Source organism: Cucurbita pepo, chromosome 2 (genome assembly GCF_057944985.1).
Source record: "Cucurbita pepo subsp. pepo isolate OVF chromosome 2, ASM5794498v1, whole genome shotgun sequence".
Lineage (NCBI taxonomy): Eukaryota > Viridiplantae > Streptophyta > Magnoliopsida > Cucurbitales > Cucurbitaceae > Cucurbita > Cucurbita pepo.
In genome coordinates this window covers 16,183,733-16,204,218 of record NC_141799.1, presented here as the reverse complement: position 1 = coordinate 16,204,218, position 20,486 = coordinate 16,183,733, and the positions used below count along the sequence as shown (strand labels likewise).

At 39.3% G+C, this 20,486-nt stretch overlaps 4 protein-coding genes and 1 non-coding gene across 13 annotated transcripts; 3 read left to right on the top strand and 2 right to left on the bottom strand.

Moving 5' to 3' along the window:
* Positions 1–98: 98 nt before the first annotated feature.
* Positions 99–1,558, top strand: LOC111789028 (uncharacterized). Its single transcript, XR_015419889.1, has 2 exons — positions 99–957; positions 1,048–1,558. It is a non-coding gene; the product is annotated as an uncharacterized LOC111789028 (transcript).
* A 577-nt stretch (positions 1,559–2,135) lies between these two features.
* LOC111788857 (uncharacterized) lies at positions 2,136–5,388 on the top strand. The gene is made up of 7 exons (XM_023669414.2): positions 2,136–2,365; positions 2,473–2,925; positions 2,998–3,050; positions 3,287–3,324; positions 3,449–3,767; positions 4,058–4,362; positions 4,620–5,388. The coding sequence occupies exons 1-7, from the start codon at positions 2,353–2,355 to the stop codon at positions 5,197–5,199; spliced, it is 1,761 nt and encodes a 586-aa protein (XP_023525182.1). The 5' UTR covers positions 2,136–2,352; the 3' UTR covers positions 5,200–5,388.
* A 449-nt stretch (positions 5,389–5,837) lies between these two features.
* Positions 5,838–8,897, top strand: LOC111785661 (O-fucosyltransferase 36-like). Of its 3 annotated transcripts, XM_023666058.2 has the most exons (4): positions 5,844–6,203; positions 6,476–7,319; positions 7,545–7,794; positions 8,466–8,897. In XM_023666058.2, exons 1-4 carry the CDS (start codon positions 6,056–6,058, stop codon positions 8,640–8,642), a joined length of 1,419 nt encoding a protein of 472 aa, XP_023521826.1. In that variant the 5' UTR covers positions 5,844–6,055; the 3' UTR covers positions 8,643–8,897. The 3 variants fall into 3 exon arrangements, with proteins under 3 accessions (XP_023521819.1, XP_023521826.1, XP_023521813.1); XM_023666051.2 differs by lacking the exon at positions 8,466–8,897 and adding an exon at positions 8,243–8,459 and having other exon boundaries at positions 5,838–7,319; XM_023666045.2 differs by having other exon boundaries at positions 5,844–7,319.
* A 2-nt stretch (positions 8,898–8,899) lies between these two features.
* Positions 8,900–14,123, bottom strand: LOC111785633 (protein STRUBBELIG-RECEPTOR FAMILY 6). 6 transcript variants are annotated; one of them, XM_087121407.1, is made up of 16 exons: positions 13,900–14,123; positions 13,050–13,199; positions 12,900–12,971; positions 12,739–12,804; positions 12,592–12,663; positions 12,404–12,475; positions 11,913–11,984; positions 11,765–11,830; positions 11,628–11,690; positions 11,220–11,536; positions 10,838–11,133; positions 10,446–10,717; positions 9,945–10,077; positions 9,662–9,798; positions 9,427–9,583; positions 8,900–9,299 (listed from the first exon to the last, which is right to left on the bottom strand). In XM_087121407.1, the coding sequence occupies exons 1-16, from the start codon at positions 13,989–13,991 to the stop codon at positions 9,150–9,152; spliced, it is 2,187 nt and encodes a 728-aa protein (XP_086977533.1). In that variant the 5' UTR covers positions 13,992–14,123; the 3' UTR covers positions 8,900–9,149. The 6 variants fall into 6 exon arrangements, with proteins under 6 accessions (XP_086977533.1, XP_086977534.1, XP_086977535.1 ...); XM_087121408.1 differs by having other exon boundaries at positions 10,838–11,121; XM_087121409.1 differs by having other exon boundaries at positions 10,838–11,121; positions 13,050–13,182.
* Positions 14,124–15,887: 1,764 nt separating this feature from the next.
* On the bottom strand, positions 15,888–20,443 carry LOC111785683 (vacuolar cation/proton exchanger 3). 2 transcript variants are annotated; one of them, XM_023666066.2, is made up of 13 exons: positions 20,039–20,443; positions 19,895–19,950; positions 19,524–19,793; positions 19,104–19,171; positions 18,987–19,015; positions 18,655–18,851; positions 18,346–18,558; positions 18,125–18,244; positions 17,311–17,427; positions 17,177–17,230; positions 16,915–17,031; positions 16,533–16,626; positions 15,888–16,190 (listed from the first exon to the last, which is right to left on the bottom strand). In XM_023666066.2, exons 3-13 carry the CDS (start codon positions 19,791–19,793, stop codon positions 16,180–16,182), a joined length of 1,290 nt encoding a protein of 429 aa, XP_023521834.1. In that variant the 5' UTR covers positions 19,895–19,950; positions 20,039–20,443; the 3' UTR covers positions 15,888–16,179. The 2 variants fall into 2 exon arrangements, with proteins under 2 accessions (XP_023521834.1, XP_023521840.1); XM_023666072.2 differs by lacking the exon at positions 19,895–19,950 and having other exon boundaries at positions 20,039–20,442.
* Between the last annotated feature and the right edge of the window lie 43 nt (positions 20,444–20,486).

Sequence of the window (20,486 nt, the reverse complement as noted above, 5' to 3'; positions counted from 1 at the left end):
CGGAGCATCCCCAAAGTTTCGGCGTGTTTTACGCTCCTCTGCTTCTTTATTCCCCATGGGGCCATTATCCATTTTTCTATGCTATTCTTCTCTGAAGCATGCGAGTCTTTTTCAATTGTGAGTAACTATTTCGTGGAATTTAATCCATTCACTATGCTGAGGAACCTTCTTGCTTGGGGAGCAAATTTTGGATATATATATATATATATATATTTTTTGACAAATTCGACAGAGAATAATACGTATGGCTCAAATGGGATTCATGGATCTTTGTCATTTGACGTGCTTCATTTTCTTTATTTTAAAAGGAGTTTGCGATTATTTTAGAAAGCATGTCAAATATGCATTTGAAACTGTTAATGGTATATTCTATCAAAAAATAAAAGGAAAAACAGAGAGGTTAGGCTTAATATAAATAAATCAAAGCGTGGATTTAGGTTTAAAATAGTAAATAGTTTTAAGTGGGGATTTAAAAAAAGAAGGTGCACTTAACGACATTGGCATAATTAAGAGCATAATATAAAAAGGGTCACCCACATAGCATAGACGGAGTTTGTATTCATAGGATAAGTAATGATACATTAGTGACTTTTGGTTTGATGATTATGTTTGGTAGAATTTGTTGCTTACATATTTATTTCTTTCCCATTTCCCTCAACTTTATTCCTTGATTTCTTTGTAGCTGTAAGTTCTTCTATGGCGGTTGTTGATCTTTCCCTCTTTTGCTTTAGATGCAGAGGAGCTTCCTGTTCGTTCTTCAATTTTGATGCCATTTCTTCTGATCCCTAAATTTGATGTGTCTGAATTCTCTGTTGCTTCTTGCCTTCTACCTTTCCTACCTAGTATTGCTTTGTTTGGTTGGCTGTCTTTTGTTCTTTCAACACATCTGCTTCTCCTGATTTTGAGATGGACGATCCTTGTTTTGATGACTTTGATCCTCGCACCAACTTTTCCAAGGTGATTCAGTAATGTTCTTCTTTTTCATTTTTCGCCTCTTAGATTCATCTTCTACTTCTTGTTTTAATGCAATGTCTGTCAATTTACCAGTTCTTGGAAGAAGCAAAACATCATGCCAAAGAAGAAACAGGAAGGAAATGGTTGGCACAACAGAAAAAGAGCAAGAAATCATGGAAAAACACACTCTTCTCCTGGTTGAATAGTGACAAAACGAGCAAATCTCTTCCCAAACTAGAAAGAAATTCTCACACATCCAATAAAAGACGTGTTCATGTTTCGGGTCCGATTTACACTGGAGCTACGACCGTCGATGGCAGACCCCGACACCGTCCGACGTCTGGACCAATTGCGAGTCTCTTCAATCCAAGTATGCGAACCGAGATGGAGATCCCTTATATGTGTCTCCACCAGCTCACTAGCCCCATTCCTAATCACTATTATGGTCCAATTTATCTTGTTACATAGTCCTACATTGCCTCAACTCATCTTGGAGCCAGTGCAGCTTTGAAATGTTCTGTCTTGCTTTGTTTTGTATGTGTGATGAATATTATGAATATTATGAATGTTATGAGCCAAGTTTGATTCTTGGCCCTCTTCGAAATTTGGTGATCATGGTTACAACTTACAACTCCACGACTACTTTTGTTTGATAATATTCATGTTTCTCGTTTCTGTTTGTTAAAGACAAGAAACGTTTAACTGTTACTGTTTCTCATTTATCGATCAGTCAATACCACATGGCATACTAAACAGATCGAAATTGATTCAAAGGATTGAAAATTTCTTAATATAATAATATTCTAACAAAATGGAAGAGCTTGTTGGGTGAAGAACATTCATTTCAGAGATATTCTTGAACTAGGCGTGGATTACAAGGACTCACTCTTCCCTGCCTACTCAAAAGCCTTTTAAATGTCCTCAATCTTGTGGGATCTGGTAATTTTCTCTCCCCATTAGGCTCCAATGGCGGAAACTGAAGATCAATCTGTATATCATCAATTGCAAATTCGGCATCCGGGTGACTCGCCGATGAAGACGCTGCCGGAAATTGAAGATCGCTCGTGAAAATCATCCAAACCGTGGCTACCTCTGGTGGGCTTCGGGCTGGAATAATGGGCTGCTTTCAATTGAAGTTAATGGGCCTGTTGGCTACGGTGCTTGTTATCCAACGCCTCCGTCGAATCGGACAAAGGAGAGAGGTTCGTTGTGTGGCTCAGGCTCTCAGTCTCAGACTGGCTTCGTCTCTGCTCCCTAATCCTTTGAGCGACGCTGCCCATCTTCCATCAATTCACAATATCCTTGCACAGTCGATTATAATGCAAATTCCCCAACTGGTTTGCGTCCATTGCTTCTTCAACTGAATCGTAGTGGTTGATTTTGGCTGAATGAGCTCCCATGCCTTTGATTGGTATGCTTCTCTTGTTTGCTTTCAGTGGCTTCTGTTCATTTCGAATGTTATCGTTATCATTTTCTCAATGAGGGTTTCTTTTTTCTTGGTTTTGCTCGTGTTTGTAGCTGAGATTTCTACTGCTCAGCCTGTTTTCCACAGTTTCCCTCGTACCTCCTATGCCCAATCATGTCTTCATGTTAAAAAGTCACTTGCGTCACTTACTTCTGGGAATGAAAAGGAAAATTATCCTTCCTGGAAATCTCTGATTGTACCGAAACGGGTGAGTTTCACTGTATGCCAGCCTCAAATTTGTAGGCGGTGGTTCTTGATTAGAGCAGTTGCTACTCTTGAACCTAAGCGTGTGGTTCATGATGGGAAGGGGGACGTTTCTATGGGGGGAGGGGCTGAATTTAAGAATTCTCAAATGGGTGCTGCCCCGAGTACTTCAGATGTTCAGCTTTCCTCGTCCAGTGAAGATACGGAAGAAATGGATGCGCGAGAGAGGTTGAGGCGAGAGAGGATTTCCAAAGCGAATAAAGGAAACACGCCGTGGAACAAAGGGAGAAAGCACAGTGCAGGTAACACACCGACATTTCATCTATACACGTTGAGGATTTACCGTTTTCTTTTAATAAGCAAGTCATTTGCAGAGACCCTTAGACGAATCAAGGAGCGAACAAGGCTTGCAATGCAGAATCCTAAGGTGAAGTCATGTAAGAATGGTTTTATGTATTCTTGTGGATATAAAAATGGTGATACACATTCTTGCGGAATGAATGACCATAATGTCTTGTAGCCTTGACTCTGAACCATGAGAAGTGTTACACGGCCTAGGATTCAACAGTAGGTCATGAACAGAATATTTATCTAGGAATATTTGATATCCCACGACCTTTTAATACTATACTCTCCTCGTAATGTATCCTCTTTTCTGTGCAGATAAAAATGAAGTTAGTTAATCTTGGCCGTTCTCAGAGGTAGGTGTCATCCCAGTCTGTTTACTTGGATGGTTTATGATCCGTGATTCTGCAGTTGATTCTGTCTAACTATGCGATCCCTGAGCCATTGAATTTCAATTTCCCCTTGTTTTTCATGCCACAGTGAAGAGACGAGGATGAGAATTGGCGTTGGAGTGCGAATGGGGTGGCAAAGACGCCGTAAGAAGCTGAAATTACAGGAAACTTGCTACTTACAGTGGAAAGATTTAATTGCTGAAGCATCAAGACAAGGCGGTCTGGGTGAGGAAGAGTTGCAGTGGGACTCCTACCAAATCATGAATGAACAACTTAAAAAGGAGTGGCAGGAGAGTGTTGAGCAACGGAAGACAATGCCCAGGCCGGTTGGCGGCAGGAGGGCACCAAAGTCAGCTGAGCAGAGGAAGAAGATATCCGAATCCATCTCTGCCAAATGGGCTGATTCTGTATGTCTTGTTTTATATCCTTCATTAGTTACATTGAATGGAACCTTTTTAAGTTGTCGAGAAATGTTTGGATTTAATTCTAGAGCTCATTCACACCCTCTCCGGATAGACTTGGATCATTGTTTGGCATATACAAACCATTAGCCTATAACTAACCTTCAAACTACCATAGTCTTATCTTTGGTGGTTAATGCTGATAGATTTGATTTTATGCAGCTTATCACGATCCTACCAAATGCTCTTAACAGCCACTATCCCTTCTGCATGTTTACTTGTTTATTTTCTGTCAGGAATATCGTGCTCGAGTTTTCTCTGGCCTGGCTAAATATCATGGCACACCAATTGGAGTCAACAGAAGGCCAAGGAGGAAGCGTAGTGAAAGTACAGAGACCACAAGAAAGAAAGAAAAGAGTGGTGTTAAATCTCCTGTTGCAGGTGGGTCTAAGATTGAAAGCCAACGATTGAGACTCAGGAAAAGCAAAGCACCGCGTTTTAAAGACCCCTTAGCGAGCTCTAAGCTGGAAATGATAAAGAGTATCAGGGCAGAGAGAGCAATTGCAGAAACTCAAAAAACGGAAGCCATTGAACGAGCCAGGTCTGTTCTTTTCCTTTACTTGCAGTTTCTTAAATAAATTAATGGATGGTAGGCCTAGCCATAGACATAAAACTCGTTGAGCATGTATGTGAATAACATTGTTTGAAATCATAGAACTCTTATCGAAAGATAATTCGAGGGAAATCGAACCTGTTGATTGTATCTGTAGCCTTTGAGTATTGGTAGCTTAATCAAGAATGTGAGACGGCTTGATTTAACATTGAACAGTTAACGAGATTCCAGTTTGTTCTTTGCAGACTCTTGATTGCTGAAGCTGAGAAAGCCGCCAAGGCCCTTGAGGTGGCTGCTACTAGAAGTTCCATTGCTCGAGCTTCCCTCTTGGAAACAAGAAATCTTATAGCTGAAGCCAAACAATCAATTGAATCCGTAGAAATAGAGCGAATGGCATCCCCGCAGAGCGAAGAACGGAATGCAGCAGCCTCCTACACCTACGAAGTGGGGGGTACCTCAAATGAGGAGGGAGACTCAGTTGGCGGAAAAGGGAACCAAAATGGAGTGGTTCAAACAATGGCAAATGGAACCCAGTTGTTTCCATCGAGCATAGATAAGGATTTTGATTTTAGCAAGTTAAGTTTACAGGATATACTTGGCGGAGAGAAGGAAGTTCCAGCAAGCTCCAATGGGCATGGCGCATGTCATTCAAGCTTTTCAAGTCTGAGAAACCACCCTAATGGGAACAAGCCATCTGACCATAAACCTTCCTTGAACGGAACAAAACTTCACCACCTGGAAGAGAAACCGGATTCCCAAGTGATTAGTGTCACGAAGAAATGGGTTCGTGGGAGGCTGTTTGAAGTAGGTGATGGAGGTTGTTAGGCTTGATGTTTAATGAATATGAAGCGCATTTTATTTATCACATCTCTGTATTACAAACTAGCTGATTCTGTTGAGTTTTTGGAGCATTCATCCATCATACATTATTAGAGCAGCCTTCTGGGTGTTGTTCGATTTCTTATGTAAACAATCTCAACTTTGTTGGCTATGAAAATTCTCTTGCTCCCTTCACACCCATTAACACCATCTGACTTAGCTTACATAAACACTGTTGGCCTTGAACCATGCATGGCGGCCCGGTTGGAGGCCGCTTTTGCCTCTTAACTGCGTCACTGACATGCATGCATGTTCTTGACGTCAGATATTCGAATCTCAACTTTGAATTAAAAGTAAAAAATATGTTTTTTATTTTTTATTTTTGAATTATTGTAATATGATAAGTTTATCGATATTTTAAAAAATTTTAGTATGTCATGTAAAAAGAGGAGAGAAATTTCACCAGTCCGGGCGTATGTATTAAGCAGAGGGGGAGACGATATGGTGGGGGCGGCCCAATGTTAAAGAGTTTGGTGCGTATGTATTAAGCAGACGGGGAGATGATATGGTGGGGGCGGCCCAATGTTAAAGAGTTTGGTGCGTATGTATTAAGCAGACGGGGAGATGATATGGTGGGGGCGGCCCAATGTTAAAGAGTTTGGTGAGGGACGATGGCGTGTCATTTTCTTTCCTTCATCCTTCGCCCTTGCTTTCTTTTCGCATTAAACTTCCATCTTCCTCGCTACTCAACTGTGTTTCTCGCGACAGTCCAACAACAACACTGCGGATTTCCACTCCATTTTTTCCAACCATACTCTGCTGAAGAAGAGGAAGAAACAACAAGACCTGAAGAAGGTCATGGATGACGAATCAGATGATTGCCGAAACCTTATTGACCAGAATTCCCCCAAGCGCGTCCCTTCTACTTTCGACATCGACGACGATCCCCATTTCAGGCCTCCCATTCAGACTTTCCGTTTCTCCATTCCTAAATTTGCACTTGACAAGAGGTACTACTACATTTTAGCGGCCGCCCTCCCTCTATGCATTGTTGTTGTATTTTTCTCTGCCGACATCCAAACTCTCTTCTCTACTAATCTCTCTTCCCCACTGAAAAGTTCCGATTCCCTCAGTGACCGCATGAGGGAAGCGGAATTAAGAGCTTTGTATTTGTTAAGGCAGCAACAACTGGGTTTTTCCGATCTTTGGAATCACTCCTTGCTCGTTCAATCTAATTCAAGTTTCAACTCCACCTCTTCTAATAATTTGAGTTCCAATTCAGCCTCAGGAACCCCATCTACAGAAGATCTCAAATCTGCTATATTGAAGCAGATTTCTTTGAACAAAGAGATCCAAAACGTTCTTTTATCCCCCCATAGCTCTGGGAACATACCAGAGGAAGTTGGTGATGCTCATTCCATGGGCAGCTTCGCCCTTGATAGATGTAGAAAGATGGACCAGAAACTTTCCGATAGAAGAACTATTGAGTGGAAGCCAAAATCGAACAAGTTTTTGTTCGCTATATGCACTTCGGGGCAAATGTCGAACCATTTGATCTGTTTGGAGAAGCATATGTTCTTTGCTGCTATCCTCAACAGAATTCTTGTTATTCCTAGTCACAAAGTTGATTTTCAGTTCAGTAGAGTAATTGACATTGATCATATTAATTCATGTTTGGGAAGAAAGGTCGTCATTTCTTTTGAGGAGTTTTCTGAGATTAAGAAGCACCACTTGCACATTGATCGGTTCTTCTGTTACTTTTCAAAGCCAGATCCTTGTTATGTGGATGACGAACATATTAAAAAGTTGAAGACCTTGGGGGTCTCTATGGGCAAGCTCGAATCTGCCTGGAATGAAGATACTAAGAAGCCCACTAGAAAGACAGTTTCGGACATTGAATCCAAGTTCTCCTCTAATGACGATGTTGTAGCTGTAGGAGATATTTTCTTTGCTAATGTAGAGCAAGAGTGGGTGAATCAACCAGGCGGTCCCATCGCTCATAAATGTCAGACTTTGATAGAACCAAGTCGTCTTATCAAGCTGACGGCCCAGCGATTTATTCAAACCTTCTTAGGAAAGAATTATATGGCCTTCCATTTCCGACGACATGGTTTTTTAAAGTTCTGGTAATACATTTACGATCAATGTGTTCATACAAATTCTATTCTACGGCTGCATTATTAGTTTCTTTAGAAACGAATGGTTAAGATTTTGTTTGTTTTCTGGTTGGCCTTTTGACGAACAATGTTAACAAATGTGATCATTGTTTCTTGTTGTTTGAAGTACTTGCAAGTTGGGTTTTCCATAGGGAGATTTCATATCAAAGTGGGTAATGAAATTCTGTGTTTCAGTAATGCAAAGCAGCCAAGTTGCTTTTACCCCATTCCCCAAGCTGCCGACTGCTTAATCCGAGTGGTTGAAAGGGCAAACGTTCCAGTCATTTATCTTTCCACTGATGCAGCAGAGAGCGAATATGGATTGCTGCAGTCACTTCTTGTGTTGAATGGGAAGCCCATACCACTTGTTAAGAGGCCTCCACGTAATTCAGCTGAAAAATGGGATGCCTTATTATATAGGCATGGGATCGAGGGAGATTCTCAGGTCAGCCTAAGAAACTCAACTTTTCTTTTACACACTTCTTGGTTTTGTAGGGAAAAGGTTATCTTAACAGTCAAACCCTTCTTTGTTTCTATCAATGTTTTATGCATAATGACTAGCTGAGGTTAGAGTTAGGGTGTCAATGATGCTCCAGTACTTTCAGCATTTTGAGTGTTTGATTTTAGCTGTGTACAAAGTTCCACATGCGCACAACATATGTTGATTGAATAGTCCGAATCATTTATAATTACGGCCTGTTCATGATCAAGTTTAGATGGGGGTAGCTATAGTGGGCAGTCGTCTGGTATTCTTAAGAAAACTGTTAAAAGGTTGCTGGTTTGTTTTATTTGTTTAACTTTATTCAGGTTTGTTAGATACTTCGAAGTTCACCATGTTGCTTACAAAGCTCATTGTTTTTTCTTTGCATGCTTTTGGTATCATAATTTTTCAGCCGTGGGAGGACATGATCTAATCCTAGACTTGATACAAATGTTGAATCAGAGTCCTTCCCAACTGTACTGCTCACGATGTGACAAGCAATTTTGATTGATTCATCCAAACCAATAAAATCTAACATTGACTTGTTTGTTTTGGTCATGTGAATTGAGTTCTATGTGAAATTATAAAATCTTGAATTTCCTTAGCATCCTCCCACTCAGATTTTTATCGTGTAGGTTGAAGCGATGCTGGACAAGACAATTGGTGCTATGGCTAGCACATTTATTGGTGCATCTGGGTCTACATTCACTGAGGACATTTTGCGGCTAAGGAAGGACTGGGGCTCTGCATCTACTTGTGATGAGTACCTTTGCCAAGGCGAGGAACCAAATTTCATTGCAGAAAATGAATGATATGTAAAGATTCCGTGAGGTATAGAAGCTGTCACTCTGATCCATTTTTAGGCTTGATCTAGAATCTAGTTTACTGTATGATATGGCACCTGATGAAGTCTGCACAGATTCTTTTCCGTGTATTAAGTACTCTTAATAAGATATTTACGGCTGTAACCCATGTATATAGAGAAATACTTGAGACACTGAACTCCGCATTGTCACTGTATAATCCACAATACTTCCCATAGGGGAAGGCTTTGATTGAGTAAATAAGATCTTTGCAATATGAAGCTTCTATTAAGCAAAATAGGTTTCAAAATAACTTCTCAGTTTTCATTGATGCACGACTAGGTTCACTCCGTATGAACTTTTCAGCAAGCATAAAGCGTGAAAAGCAATGTGAACGTAAACATAAAACATTACCGTGCTTCTGTCTATGAAGGCGGGTATGAACGAAATCCTAATATTAACGTGACATCGATGTGAATGATTAAGCATTCCTTGTAGATTGCTTAAAGAAGCCAGTTAAGATGTCTCATGTGCATCAGGTTCATCAGTTCTAAAAGATGATCCGTGATCACTTCCAAATGTTCTTCTGCTCATGTTGGATCTCTGCACAAGCCGAACCAATGCTTCCACCACCTCTGACATAGGAGGTCTGAATTCCGGCTCGGGCTGCCATGGAAAACCCAAATGAACCTTCATTTAGCTGATTGGGAGAGACTGAATGCACAGTATTTTGCAAGATTTTTGCTTCACAACTAGATGTTTGGAGTACAAAAATTTGACTAAGGCCGAGTACCTGGACGCAGAGAGCCACAACATCTGCAAATCTTGAGAGAGACTTGACTGGGTAAAGACCTTTAAGTGCAGGATCAACCATTTTCGTCAAGGCATCAATGTCATGGAGCTGAGGCGTTGCCCATCGAACCAAGGATTGCTCAGCTCTTGGCCTAGAACTACAACGAAGTCACAAAATTATCATTAAACAAACCAATTAGTCTTCTCACTCCAGCTTTGGATTTGCCTTTATTTACCTATCAAACGGCTTACGTCCACATAGAAGTTCTAACATCACCACTCCAAAGCTGTATATGTCGCTTTTTAATGTATATTGACCAGACATGGTAACCTCCGGGGCACTATATCCAGATCCTGCTTGCTGATCTAATGCCTGAGAATTTGACAAAATTCATATAACTGAACATATTCAATGCCTTTCCATTATAATTATTTACATATCATGCAACTCTGCTCTAGGAGTTGGTTCATTGAAGGATATGAAGGAAATAACTTGTGGGAAAGTTTTGAGAAGCTCACATGATCAAGGTTGGTAATAAAGCTAGCCAGGCCACAATCGGAAAGATGAGGATTAAGTTCGGCATCCAGTAAGATATTAGCCGACTTTATATTTCTGTGTACAACTGATGGTGCACAAACTTCATGTAGGTACCTACAAAGTTCTCTCCAACTTCAGATGGTCCAAAAACAACTATATATAAATTTATTCGTTCAACAAAGTTTTGATCAATTGGGATCTTCAAATTGTAAGGTATGAATGACCTTCGAAGAGTTAACTTTGTACTTTTAGAAACATACATATACATAATATATATATTATGCCGATATGAGAATAGTTCAACTAGTTAATACATATAACTTCGACCGAGATTAGAGGCTTGAATTTCTACCCAGCATCTTGTGAATTGTGTGCATGTGAAAAGTATAATGATAACACTAAAACTTGAACAAGCACTATGGCCTAATTGCTAGAAATCACATCATAACCACAAATATGTCAGGAAAAGTTCATGAACTTACTCTAGTGCACGGGCCGTTCCCAGAGCAATCTTGACACGTGAGTTCCAAGTCAGTGGCTTGCTATATTCATCTGATATATGCAAGAAGTCATGGAGTGAGCCATTCTTATGGAACTCATAAAGTAGCAAATGCAGACCATGCTCTGAGCAATAACCCATTAGCTCTGTTACATTAGGATGATGCAACTGAGATACATTAGCAACTATCTCTGTGAAATCTTCCAAAAACTCTCTAGGGAAGGCAGCTGAATCTATTTTCTTCACGGCAAGAACCTACATCATTGCCAAGAACGCTTAAAGAGAGTGAGTTAGCATATCAGATAGATCGTAGTTGGCCACTAAACAAACCATTATTACTTCCAACTTTAGATACAAATAAAAGGTAAAAAGTACCTTCCCATCGTCAAACTGAGCCCGAAAAACACGTCCAAATGATCCCTCACCAAGAAGATTTTCTACATTGAAACTGCCTGTAGCCAATTGCAGATCTGCTATTGAATATGACTTCACACTTATCTCAGGAGCGACATTGGTCTTCTTCGCAGCAGGTATCGTTGATGTATCATTGTCATCAAACGATTTATGACTGTCCATAGGTGGGGGTCTTAGATTGATTGAAGCAGGAGAATCCAATGCTTTTGTATCAAATGAGGATGAAGTATGAATAAGCTTCATTTCTGCCAATGAATCTTTCAAAAGAATTCACTCAATCAGTTCTTGTAGAACGTTTACAAGAATTCACTCAATGAATAAGAAAGCAGTCGAGCAAGTTTACCTTGCGCTGCATTTGAAGCAGTAGATACGCTAAGCTGGTTCCCAAGCTTTAGCTTCTCTATGTCTGTGGATGACTTCTTGGGCCTTCTCTTTACAAAGAGATATGCTACCACTGCTCCCACAACTAGCAGAGATATAAGAATTCCAGCAATGGCACCACCACTGATTCCTGATCTACTGCTATCTCCATCAGCAGCACCACTACTCAGTGGGCTGTAATTGTTCCCAGGCTTGTGATATCTGTAATTGTGGTAGGCTGGAGATGTACCGGGCGGAGGTGGGGGTGCAAGCCCATAGCTCCAAGAATTGCCACCATCCCTGTCACATAGTTGCACAAGTTCAATTGGACTATTACAGTTGGCTAAACACAATATCTTAGAGAAGATAATTATGTTGGTCAGTTACTCACTGAATATATATGTTCTTCAATCGTTCAGGAACCCAACCAGTAAAATTGTTGTTTTCGACATTCCTGAGAAGAATGCAATATAAGTTATTTCTACATGCTAAGTTCCTACTGAAAAATAGTCATATAAGAATACACACAAGTTTTGGAGAGGAAGATTTGCAAGAACATCTATAGTGCCACTGAACTGGTTGTTTTGCAGAAACCTACAGAATTTAGAAGGAAAAACATGAAGAATCAGCATTGGCTGCATACTTATTCCACATTAAGTAATTATTCAATACCCACATTGAGTTCATACTGGTAAGGTTGCTAAAACTCTGGGGGAGAGTACCTGACAGAAAATTGAAAGAGACATCCCTGAAGAAGGGAAAGATGGTTATTTACACTTTGAATTTAAAGAAAACCAGCTACAATATCTTTTCAGTTAGTCGATGATCGTTAGTTCATATGTTTAAATGAAGTTAATTCACTGTTGGAAATGCCTTTTGTAACAGCCCAGGCCCACCGCTAGCAGATATTGTCCTCTTTGAGCTTTCCCTTTCGGGCTTCCCCTCAAGGCTTTAAAACGCGCTGCTAGGGAAAAGGTTTCCACACCCTTTTCGTTCTCCTCCCCAACTAATGTGGGATCGTGGGATCTCACACTTTTGGAGAAAAGTTCTCTTTTTGTTTTTTTATTTTTATAGGAAAGAATTTAATTGATGTAAGCAGTCAAGGAATGAAAGTGATCAAAATATTTAATTAAACTCATATTAATTGAGGATAAAATGTGAACTCACAACATGGACAGGGAAGAAAGATTCCAGAACATATTGTTGATTTGATCTCGAAGCTGATTGTGGCTGATGTTCCTATGATACCAAGTAAGGAGCGGAGGGGCAAGAGCAGAAGACCAAGCGTTAGCTTCAGCATGCAGGTAGAGTGCATAAAAGGAAAAAAAGTATATATTAAACTTGAAAGTACTAACAAGGATATAAGCAAACTCATTTGAGAAATAGAATAGGGAAGGCTTCCACTGAAGTTATTACATCCAAGGTTTCTGCAGAAAGAAATTAATTTTATAAATTGAGATGGAAATATAACTTTGTCAGAATAAACAACAATAGTATCATACAGTTTTTGCAAGTTTTGAGGGAGTTGATAAGGTATGTCAGGTCCAAGATTGTTGATACTCACGTCTCTGCAGATTGCATTTATTGACATATTATCTATATGGCATATTGATTAAGAAAAATAGTTTTATATCCATTTGACAAACAAGACCAAAGATCTTACAGATTAATTAGAGATGTCAAACTTGAGAGTTGGTATCCCAGTGATCCAGAAAGTCCTAAACCAGACAGTGAACTAAAAAAATTATATAGATAAGTGAAATCACATAAATGTAACTGTATAAATGTATATAACAGGGCAAGAGAAATATACATTTCTGTGACCCGTGAGCCCGAGCAAGTAACGGCTTTCCAAAGCTGACCACACGGATCTCCACCACTTGCAGTCCATAGGGTTAGAATTGGAGGCGAGTTTAAACTAGTAAACATGGCATTTAGAGCAGACACTGCAGAAATAATGCTACTAAGATATTTATGTGTATGAGTAACAGAGTGCGTTCAAGTAAAAATAACAATAACTTTCCAACGAATATATCCTCTACACAAAATATGTCAAAATATCACTTCGGAAGCAACAATGCATACATGATGATCTCCTAGACAAGTAACATTGTTCAGGTTAGAGCCAAGGAGCAGATACAAATGGGTACAAGGTGGAGTTCTTGCTCGATTTCTTTATCCGTGTAGTCACTATTTTTGTGCAGTAACAAGGTCTACTGAGATGGTATCCTTATCAAAATCCAAAATGAGGCATCTCTAAGTACTCACATTCTTATAGGCTGAAAGTTGTGACATGGCAAATATACGCCACGCATGCTCTCCTAAAACCACTGTTCCTAAGGAAGCTCCTTGCAGGAGAGGAAGAAAGTTCTTCATATGATGAGAGCCCTAATAATAGTAATAAAAAGCAACATTCTCTTAACTGAAACCTCTTTAGAATCATTTTCTTCTTTAAGGGTTATATGAGGCTCTGTGATGTAAAAACTGAAGTGTAGCTGAAAGTATGTAATGTAAGGAACATCCAGGTTGCTTCCCAGTGTATGCAGTGCATAACATTAAGGAAGAAGAAAAGGAATGGTTGAAAGCTAATGTAAGAACAGAACCACGGCGTGGGAAGGAAAACAAGCAAAGTGAAACAAGACACAAAGAACTCAGGTACTGACCATCTCCTGGATCCGTAGCTCCATAGATAAAACTGGCCCTCCATCCCAAAATGCAGATATTGATGAGCAGCAACGCCTCTCCCCAACTCCATTTCTTCACCATTTCTCTCTGTCACTTGCTCCTCTCTGCCTGAAAAGACAGAAAACAAATCAGCTTGCCTCCTTTTTTTCTTTTTCTTTTCTTTTTTTTTTCTTTCTTTTTTCTTTTTTCCTTCTCTTTCTTGTAATTCTACCTCTTACCCTTTTTAAGAATGGGAAAAATGTTTCTTTATGGCCATCGCAGCAGGACTTGTCAGATAGTATCCAAGGCCTTGGAAAGGTCTCTCTTTTACCACTGTTGCCACTTATTTTGTCTCTCTCTCTCTCTCTCTCTCTCGGGTTAAATTTTGATTTTACCATGTTTCTGCTTTTTCGTGAATAGAAAATGGGTTGGTAGAATATTTTATTTCTACCGTTGATTCTGACGGGTGGCTATTGGAAATAAATAGTTCCAAGAAGCAGTCACGCGAGGAGGATTACCAGCTCGAGTGTCTGCCATGCGAACAAAGAATATATGCGATTAGTTTAAGTACGCATAATAAACAGCAAGTTTAAGGTAGCTTACAAACACGTTTCCTAAGCGGGTCCAAACCATTAAAAGAAAACTTTTATTTCTCAACAACCAAACTATCATTGTAGAGTGAACATCAAAAGGCAGGCAGCTAAACTCCAATTCATTCGGGATGCATAAATCAAAGAAAACCAGCAACAAGCTCGAGAAAGTTGGTTTAAGGATTCGAAGACAAATGCAAAGCCCAACAAAGAAACAGAACTCCGGACAGATGGTAGGTCTTGAGGCAGCAGAACAGCAGTGTCAGAACTTGTGCTTGCTTTCATTTTACATCACTGCTGGTTTCAAATAGACATTTATGTTTGGATCAACTAGAAGGTGGAACCATTACAGCAACATTACGGTATCTTGGCGACTGTCAAGACATTGATATAATAATGAGCTCCTTTCTTCCACATCAATATCAGATTCTTTCATCTCGTCACAGAAAACAACGAACTGAGGTATCATTCTTTAGAAACAAGAGTGTGCATGAAGACTTCTTTTTTCTATTCTTTTGTTTTGCATAGGGAATTCGCAAACATTGAAAAAGTTAACTTTACAACACTAAGTTTGCGAAAACAACTACTATAAATGCATCCAAGTATTTAGCGTCGATGATAATGAGCAAAAGCCAAGAAACAAATTGGAAAATGAAAGGGGCAATAGGAAAAGAGGAGAAAAGAGGAGAAAAGAGGAGAAAAGACGAGCAGTGGTGGACACATGATGGGGCTAAGTCCAGGTGGTGTGGTGGGTAGTCACGAGCTCGCAAACGTTGGGGTCCAAGACAAATTTGAAGTGGGGTCGGCCTCTGCGACATTTTCACAAACAGTTTGGTGATAGAAATCACAAAGCTTGGAAATTGGAAGGAGCCCACGCAAATAGCAGTCGGTGGCCGAGTGGCCTCCGTTGATGGAAATATTAGTGGGATAATTTGTTCATGATGGGAGCATCATTATAAGAGGTTGTCTCTCGTTCCCGATTAACCTACCCTGAAATAGCGTATTTGGAAGGTGGATACTAATCTTGGTTACCAAATCTCCTGGTCTTTATGTACGTAAACATACACACATCAAACCGAACTAACTTTACTTTCGAGGGATTGGGTTGGATTGAATTGGTTGGATTGAATTGGATAAGATTTCTGTTCCTTTAAATACACATTGTTTGTACTCTGCTTTGGTTGATTGTGATCGTTTCATTAGAATATATGCTGTGTGCTAAGCTACAAAGTTCTAAATTCGAAGATCCCACACACAACCATCTTCCACCTTACAATTTGTTTGGGTGTGGGACATTTTTTGTTCCTTCAAAGAAGCCCACATCTTTTGAATCCCAGTTTTCAAGAAAATGTCCATCTCCTGGATACATCCGGGATCAGTGGTGATAATTAGTTCGATTGGTTGAACACTTCTCTTATAGCTAAGACGACAAAGAAGAGCATTCAAAGGAAGAGCTTACAATTAATGAATATAGATTACAGCTGAAGCCTATGATAAACAAGCCAAGGAAGAAGATGACCAATGAGGAGAAAAGATCAACTGTCATATTATAGCACAGTTCAACTAACGAAACCAAACTCCATCTGATGTTTGCAGCTTCCAACGAAGTGAAGCAGTGGTGGTTTGAGGATTAATGCAATGCAGAACTTCAGCTTGCAGTAAAGTTCCAGGACCAACTTGCTTCCAGGGTTAATCATCATCTGTGTAGCAATCCAATAAATAATTATGGCTACGAACCTTTTAAGCCAAATTCATTCGCAGTTTTAGCTGTTAAATATCAACATAAGAAGGGAATCCTATGTCCACGAGTCTAGAAGATTATAATGAACAAAAAAATCTCAGAGAAATCAAAGCTCAACTGGCATAAAACATTTTACTTCAGCCAAAAGGTCAGAGGTTTGAATCTCCAACCCCATCCAACCCCAACATACCGTTGAACTAAAATAAAAATAAATAAGGTGAGAAGATGTAATTACAAGGCAATTCCAGAAACTAAGCAGTAGATTTTCTATTTGTAGTGGATTGAAGGAGTAACTACTCACCACTGCTAGGGTCAACATGTACAAAGAAGCTGGCTGCCACAATGAGGTAGCATAGAATAAGCATTAGACCTTTGAAATAATTTGACGTCCCCTCCTGCAAATATGACCATTGCCAAGAACATGAGAACAATGACTTATCGTACAGAACAAACAGAGATTAGGACAGCAATTGTTCGCATACCACAGTGTCTAATGCATTTATACCGAACTTATCATGATACCCACTTTTATTTCCCATTCTCGTTTATACTAAATTCATGTTTCGACGGAATGGCTTTGGGTATATAAACGGAACTTTTTAATGAAAATGCACCGAAAAGTTCAAAGTAATAGTCCCATAATGCAGAGTTAAATATGGAAGGATGGATAGAAGATAACGCACCTGCAACATAAAGGCCACCACTAGCACAGTTATAAACAGAGTTGCAGTCTCAAAGAGTTTAAAGTTCAAGTCCATTGGTATTCCCATACACCATCCAACAACGACGCAAAATGGGATCTGCAATCATCAATGGCACACAATACAGCTAAATGTTATAGAAGAGTTACACTAATGGTAATTCTGTTTCCATTCCACCTAAAGTTTTGTTAGAATCAACTGATTAAGTGTTATTAGGAACTTAAAAATAATCTTCAAGACTTACCACAAACATGGATATTTGTGTTGATGATCCAATAGCAACTCCAAGGGTGATGTTCTGCAGTAACTTTTAGGTCAATTAAGCCAATGAAAATAGATGATTAGATGAAAATGAAAAAAAATCCACAAAGTACTCACAAGCTTATCCTTCATGGCAAACATGATTGCACTTGCATGTTCAGCAGCATTTCCAACTATTGGCAACAAAATTACACTAATAAAAGCCACTGGCAAATGTAATGATTCAGATGCTCCCTGAGAGAATACACACCAACTAATTAAATTTGCCGGATACTGCAAGGTCCTTGTCACTTTTTTTTGTTTTTTTGTTTTTTTGTTTTTTTTTTTTTTTTTTTTTTGAGGGAAAAAATTAGAGAGTCCAGCGACCAAGATAAAAATGAAGTGCAGAATTTGAAGACTTCATATAGAAAATATGCGTGATCCGAAGGAAAATGAGAACAGACCATAGAACATGAGTTTGTCCCATAGGATTACTGTTTTAATCAGAAAAAATTATAGTGCTATAGCAGTACACAAAAATTCTTATACTACTTCTCTTCAATACTTGTCATAAAAGAAATATTTAAGAATGGTGTGAAGCCTAGAAGCCTAGCGTGTGTGTGTGTATATATATATATATATCACTAAATGACGTGTCAAATGCTAAATGAAAAGAGTTTGTACTGTGGTAGTACTAGAAACTTTCCCTGTTCAACCGTAGAATTTTGAGGTTAAGAGATTCACACAACATCAACATTTTAGGTGAGTGAAAAATAGTTTTTGTTCTTCTATATCTTCTTGCTGTTATTTTATCAACGGTTTCCAGAAAAGAAACCTACTGAACAAAGTTTGTAAGCTTCACTACAGAAAAGCTTTGAATTACCATGAATAAACATTAGAGTCAGGCCATGGATTAGAATAAAGTTGTAATGCTGATTAGAATAAAGTTTACCTCGATAGCATCAACAAGGTATCCAGATAAAATCGATACCCATACAGTCAAGATAGCAAGCCACCCAATTGCTTCCCAAGCATAAATCTCAGGATCCTCCTCAACTTCACCATCACCTTCCTAACGAATTATAAAAAGGCTAAAACCATTAGATATAAAAGCATCTCTGCTTGAAATGAAACTACTGCGTGGAAAAGATAGATTGCATTTTTTAGACCCACCTCATCAAGAGAACCATAGAGATTGTGCTGACTTTTTAGTTGAAAGAAAAGGAAGCTTGCATATGCAATTAACATTATACAACTGCTAAACCTTGAAAGAGACAATGCTGACTCTCCAGAATGAAGTTCTGTGTGGGTGAAATGGAGCACAGCCGGAAACGTTGTTCCCATAACAGCCATTAACAACAATCCTGAATTCACAACAGCAGTACCCTGTTGCCAAATAGTCAGATTTAAATGTAAACCAAGAAAATGGAGGAAAATATCACCACCGGTGAAGAACGTTTCCTAGAGTTCAAAACTTTGTACCTTATTGAAAGTCTGCACATTCTTATGATGAACAATCCCACCAGTGAAGAAAGCGCAACCAAGCACTAGGAGCATATTCGACAAGATTGATCCCAATAACGACTGTTGAACAACCCTAATCATCCCACTCTTTAATGCATAAATCGATATAATCATTTCGGTTGCATTTCCAAATGTTGCATTCAAAAGACCACCAACTGCAAAGTCCATTAAAACATTTGAGTTACTAGAGAAACTAACCGAACAGCCATCGATTAGAGATCAAACGAGGAACTACTTGAATAAACAAAATGACCAAAACAAGCAATGCCAGATCATGCTAGCAATTGTACCTGTTGGACCAGTATAGGAAGCAAGCTGCCTGCATGACGAGTATTTTTAAACGTAAGTGTAGCCCAATAGAAATAATATGAAATCCTAAACGGAGAATATGGGAGGCCAAATCTTACTCTGTTGCATAACCAAGACGTTCTGCCAAAGGTGTAATTCCAAGTAAAGTGAAAAAGAAGACCAAACCCTGACATATAAAGCTGATTATCAAGGAATTATGAACCATGAGACAGATCATACAAGCCACGGTACTAAGCAGCAAAAAGATCCTAAAGTTAGAATGTTCGAAGATCCAAGATTTTATGAGTACATCAATAGATGATATAAAGCATCACAACGAGGTCATCATAGACCATATCCTCATCAAATCAAATAATTAGGAAAACTATTTGATTGTCTAGGAGCTTCTGTTTCATGAAAGGCTTGCTAAATACAAGTCTTCCACCATTTCTTTGTTCTCAAATCTAGTCATGTCATTTGCTTAATACAAATTTCAGAATGCAACCAGTAAGATCATGAAGAGGAGTACTACTTCTTACATGCTTTCCAGTTAAATAATGTAGCAGGATTGCCAAAGGACCAAAAGGAAGTAACACGTTGATCTTTGCTTTAATCAACACTATTTTAGCACTTTCAAGAGGTCTAAAACGAATGTTGTTAGTCTTCCACCATCTTTTATCATCTGGGGAGGAACGCACATGAACCGTCTCACAGTCAAAGCTATGCGATAAGTTTTTCGCAACTGGTGTTCCCTTCAATGGAATATCTTCGTCAGATAGGTAATTTGTTCCCTCCTCTATCGATCCCATCTGCAAGCATAGTTATCTCGATCAATTAACCCTTTTCACTTCCAATACCAAAGACCCTTTTAGACAAAACTACAGTAAAATACAAATCTGGGTAGATTTACATGTGCTACCCATCAGCTACTTCATCTTCCACATGTCAACTCCGAAGCATTTTTAACTTAACAGAAAGAAGAAACCAGATCGAGTCGAGATTAGGACGAGGTTTAGTGAGTGCATGAATAGAAAGAGTGAGGGGGAGCATTTACCAGACAGGAGATGAACTTGAAGTGACGCAACGAGGATATCCAGGTCGAATCCCAGCTGCAAAATGATTAAGAACTCCTGAAATGGAGCTGAGATACCAACCTCAAAAGCAAGAAGGCGAAAGTAAGACAAGAAACAATCGGGTCCCACTAGATTGGATCGTATAGGTTGATTCGGTTGCTTAAAAATAAATACTTGGGTGACCACAGTCGGCAAAGGCCAGACAGAAGGAAAGATCTTCGAAATAAGATCCTCGAGTTCACAAAAATAATAAATAGATCAAGCGACGAAGAAGACGAGAGTGGGTGGCGATTAGGAAGGGAAGGCAAGACGGCAAGCTCCACAGCAGCTAGGAAGCTTCTGCGAAATATCGTCCTCTTGCGTCTTCCCCGCTGAGCTTTGACTTGTTTATTAAGTGTAATTTATATAAAATTAACAATAATAAAACAG